General features: G+C 40.0%; 1 protein-coding gene across 18 annotated transcripts in view; it reads right to left on the minus strand.

The window, feature by feature from the left end:
• The window catches only part of LOC124125507 (dedicator of cytokinesis protein 1-like), a 90540-nt gene extending 85208 nt beyond the window's left edge, over positions 1–5332 (minus strand). For all 18 annotated transcript variants that reach the window (XM_048391727.1, XM_048391710.1, XM_048391726.1 and 15 more), the window contains exons 1-4: positions 5191–5332; positions 4103–4186; positions 3384–3480; positions 2488–2584 (exon numbers count right to left, since the gene is read on the minus strand). In XM_048391727.1, coding sequence (XP_048247684.1) covers positions 2488–2584; positions 3384–3480; positions 4103–4186; positions 5191–5236 — 324 coding nt within the window. In that variant the 5' untranslated portion in view covers positions 5237–5332. The remainder of the gene's footprint in view (positions 1–2487; positions 2585–3383; positions 3481–4102; positions 4187–5190) is intronic.
• Between the last annotated feature and the right edge of the window lie 58 nt (positions 5333–5390).

Consider the following 5390-nt stretch of genomic DNA (forward strand, 5'->3'; position numbering starts at 1 on the left):
AAATACCACTTGCTATAACCTATGCTTCGTGTTTATTTCATTAGAGATATGATATTATTTCAGTTATGAAATATTCCTGTCTCTATCATGCAAACATAAGTGAGGTGAAGTGATACATCGGTTCACCATGAGTTTTCATGCGCCAATACGATACACGATACATTTTTTCTGCATTGATACAAGATGATACACTTGCTAAAATACATTAGTGCTGCGACAAACATGTGTCTACAGCTAGCTGTTCCTTTAGAACCTGCTCTGAAATATTTATAGTCAAGACATTTCCATGTGATTTGACATAAATATGCATATCGCGATACATATTGTATCGTGACCTTTGTATCATGAACTTGCTGTATCGTTGCACATCTAGCATTTCTGTTATATTTCGTCACGTCAGCATCCATGGGGCATGAGTAAGGATGCCTACAGGGCTGATACTGATTGAGACCATTAATGATGCATTCAAAATGTCATACAGTTGTTTCCGAGAAATTGGCAGTACTGTGCACCATGTCTAAAAGTGAGTGAGTGAGTGAGTATGGTTTTACGCCGCTTTAAGCAATATTCCAGCAATATCGTAGCGGGGGACACCAGAAATGGGCTTCACACATTGTACCCATGTTGGGAATCGAACCCGGGTTTTCGGCGTGACGAGCGGATGCTTTAACCACTAGGCTACCCGACCCCCCCCCCCCCCCCCCCCCACATGTCTAAAAGGCCAAACAAGGGCCTTAACACTGTAAAACATTCATTTTCGATGATAATTTTCAAATTAGATCAACATAATTATGCAGCTCTAATGACGTATGCAAAATGGCATCCGTGTATCCATACTGGTTTCCTAGAAAATCTGTAACATTTGGGATACAGTGCACCAAGTCCAAAAACGCAAGGCAAGGGCCATAACTCTGTAAAATATTAGTTAATGATGAATTGTTTCGAACGTGATCAACATATATAGCTCTAATGATGTACGCAAAATATTATATGTGTATCCATACTGGTTTCTGAGAAAACTTGTCCAAATCATCGTCCTGTGCACTACGTACGAATGATCAAACAAGGACCATAACTCTGTAAAATCTGTTAAATATTAATTCCCAATGATGTGTGAATGCCATTGACATTTGACATTGAATACTGTTCTCATGCATCTTTAATCATTGAAAAATGTTCTGTATTATCATGAACCTGAATTAAACTTTAAGTTTTGACAATCTGGTTTCTAGTGAAATAATTTTTTGTTGTTTAACACTTCACTCAGCAATATTCCAGCTATGTGACAGCAGTCTGTATATCATCAAGTCTGACCAGACAATCCAGTGGTTGACACCATGAGCATCAATCCATGCATTTGGGATACGATGACATGCATCAACCAAGTCAATGAGAGTGACCACCCAAACCAATTAGTGTCCTCTTACGACAAGGTCTTCAGCAACCCATGCTTGCCGTAAAAGCATGTCGTACAAGGTGACTAACAGGATCGGGTGGTCAGGCTCGCTGACTTGGTTGATGCATTTCATCAATCCCAATTGGGTGGATCAATGCTCATGATGTCAATCACTGGATTGTCTAGGCCAGGCTTGATTATTTACAGACCACCGTCATATAGCTGAAATATTGCTGAGTGCGGGGATAATCAACAAACAAACAAACAAACAAATCTTACGACAAGCATTAGTTCCCGAAAACCTATTCTATCTAGTGACATTAAGTGAGTGAGTTGGGTTTAACGCTGTTATTAACATTATTCCAGTTATATCACGGCGTGTCAGCTTAATGTGGGAGGAAAGCCCAAAGTGATGCAGGTCTCAGACGTTTATCACTTCGGTGAAACCCACGAGCATGGGTATGGTGCTGACAAACCTAGAAACATAATAGGGGCGAACCGGGATTCGAACCCACAATCACAGGTTTCTGGCGTGCCCAAGGGACGCAACTCTGCACAGCGAATCGCGGCGCCTTAGACAACTGGGCCACCCGCGCCCCCAGGGACATTAAGCCTCATGGGAGGTCAGTGTGACATACCCAAGGTACCATGCATATTGAACTTAACTTTTGTCAAAATCGAATCACATGTACTTGGGAAACTGTACACAATCCTTTTTTGAAGTCTATTCCACACCAAGTGACAATGCCCTTCAAGCCTTGCGAATCATTCAGAAACACAATCCTGCAGACTTATCATCATGATCACAGTTGAGGTGAAACAAATATGAACTTAAATAAAACATTCCTGAAATTTGAGCCACGTTTTTTTATGTGACCTCTAGTGACATTGACCTTGCAGACATTTTCAGGTCTTGAGTAGTGGATGTGCAGGCACTAATCATTTGAAACCTCTGATTGATGTGCAGACACTTTACATTTGAAACCTCTGGCTAACAGTAACACTGTCTCTTAAAACTGAAATTCCCTGGGATCAAACACCCAATAACAGGAAGCAGATCAGAAAGCATGTAATGTTTATCTCCTACTGACCACGTAGAGCTGTTTCCATATGCCATGCCATTCCCTCAGCACCGTGGTCAGCTCATGTACAATCTGGGGCTCCACCGGTGTGATCATCTCGTTAGACCTGCATGTAACACACATCACATCATTCAACACAACATGTACAATCTGGGGCTACACATGATTATCTCGTTCGACCTGCATATAACACACATCACATCATAACATGTACAATCTGGGCTCCACCGGCGTGATCATCTCGTTCGACCTGCATATTACACACTCCACATCATTCATCAACACAACATGTACAATCTGGGACTCCATCGGTGTGATCATCTCATTCGACCTGCATATTACACACATCACATCATGTCAATAGTACCCACCCAGCCATGTCAACAGTACCAACCCAGTCATGTCAATAGTACCTACCCAACCATGTCAATAGTACCTACCCAACCATGTCAATAGTACCCACCCAGCCATGTCAATAGTACCCACCCAGCCATGTCAATAGTACCTACCCAGCCATGTCATAGTACCTACCCAGCCATGTCAATAGTACCTGACCATGCTGACCAGCCATGTCAATAGTACCCACCCAGCCATGTCAATAGTACCCACCCAGCCATGTCAATAGTACCCACCCAGCCATGCCAATAGTACCTACCCAGCCATGTCATAGTACCTACCCAGCCATGTCAATAGTACCTACCCAGCCATGTCAATAGTACCTACCCAGCCATGTCAATAGTACCTACCCAGCCATGTCATAGTACCTACCCAGCCATGTCAATAGTACCTACCCAGCCATGTCATAGTACCTACCCAGCCATGTCAATAGTACCTACCCAGCCATGTCAATAGTACCCACCCAACCATGTCAATAGTACCTACCCAACCATGTCAATAGTACCTACCCAGCCATGTCAATAGTAGCCTCCTTGACATGGACGAAGGACTTGGGGAACACACCCACCTCCGACCGGTCCCTGATGAGGAAGCCATGGTACCAATCTGTAACAGATGATCATATGTGGGTGATAATAATTTACCGTATTCGACATAATAAGCGTCCCGCCCTAATAAGCGCCAACAGCGATATTTGCTAATATATTGGCAAGTGAACAATCCCCATTAGCACCCCTTCCGATTGATCAATGTACACAAGACTTATGTATTTGTGTATAATACGCACTCGTGTGTTATATGCACCGTTAATTATGGGCAAGTAAATTCTGGAAAATAAATGTGTCGTATATAAACAGTTCAGGCTGTCAGCATAATCCACGAAATTTATTTTTCAACTCTGTTTTTTTCCACCAAAATAATATTCTTATAAGAGCCCCCTATTTCTAATTTTGAGAGCGCCCTGGGCGCTTATAACATCGAATACGGTAATAGTTCACATGATCAAAGTCTTCTAATTTGAATTATCTGAGAAATAACTTCACAAATATATATTCAGAATCTCACCCTTTGTGTCTTTTGATATGAAATATATCCACAATCGCTGAAAATTATTTTAAAAATCCTCAGTCTTTAACTTTTATCAAATCATGTTGGTAATTTTTTTGTCAATGAATCTCAAGTGAGATTTTCTGTATCGTAACATATATTTTCTGCCTGTTTAACCTACCATCTGATTCCTGCACGATATGGACTGTGTCCCCAATGTCCAATTTCAAGCGATGTGGCGTTTCATCTCTAAAGTTGCAAATTGCTGAAACAAGGAAACAATAATATATTCTATTTCCAATTGACTCATGAACAGGTGTCAGTAAGGAAACTGGCTATGATGACAAAGATGTATTATCCTAAAAAATGTCATCTTCAATCAACAAATGATGTAATGTTATAAACAATTTCTGTTCAGTCACAATGTTATAAGATGTATATTTATTATGTTTTCATATAGTAGAACTCATTGAAGGGGGCATCAATTACTTATCTTACATAATCAGTTGTAACAAATTCTTCCAACTAGGTAAAAGGAAAAAGAAATGGAAAAGGAAACATAATAAAAAGCGGGTTTTGTTTCGGAATACAAAGTTTGAAAAAGGGACATGGTCCTTCCTCTCTTAGATCATGATGACCTTAATCATGTTAATGAATTTTTTATCTGATAATATTGACTTCTAATCAAAATCACATTTGTTCTTAAAGAATCTTGGTTAAAAGTTAGCTGTGTGAAGCCAAAGTATAACATAATTTATAATAAACATGATTATATGTCTAATCTTGGTGACATGTGTCGCTAATTACTTCCTTAAATATCCATCAGTCAACAATAATGTGAACATTGAGATAGCGGAAAATAATGACACCACACTAATGTTTTGTATAAAAATGTCTGTCAGTTGATGTATAAAATATGATGTTATAATCAAATGATGTACCAATTTTGTCACACTGGCAGCCAAAGTAACCCTTATTTACACATCGATCTCTCAAAAGTAATGTATCCTTAGACGTATGTACATGTGCCAATTGAGGGAGTAGACACTCCCAAACTGTTCTAGTAGTCGTGTTAAATAATAATTAAGACACGGAACAGACAAAACATATAAAATGTCAACCATATAGATCATATTTCAGCCATTACATAAGTTGAAGTGTTCACTTCCGAGTAAATGTCAGATTTCATTTTTGTCACTTTTGAGATGGGCAGGTTCGCTTTCAAAATGATGGTGCATGCACAATTCAGAGGCAAATTTAAATCCTCACCAACGCCGAATTTTGACCTGCTATCGCTCATTCGCCAGATCGTCATTTTTAGATAAATGCACGATCGTTCAGACGGTGACTAACACATCTTCATCCTGCTTCTATCCCGTTCATTTACCAACAGCAGCCATTCCCTGTCACGTGACCCAGTTTATTTCCGGGTTTAGCGTGCGCAGAAAATCGATTTCCTCAAAATGCGC

The sequence above is a fragment of the Haliotis rufescens genome, unplaced genomic scaffold (genome assembly GCF_023055435.1).
Source record: "Haliotis rufescens isolate VD_foot unplaced genomic scaffold, xgHalRufe1.0.p SCAF_96, whole genome shotgun sequence".
NCBI lineage: Eukaryota > Metazoa > Mollusca > Gastropoda > Lepetellida > Haliotidae > Haliotis > Haliotis rufescens.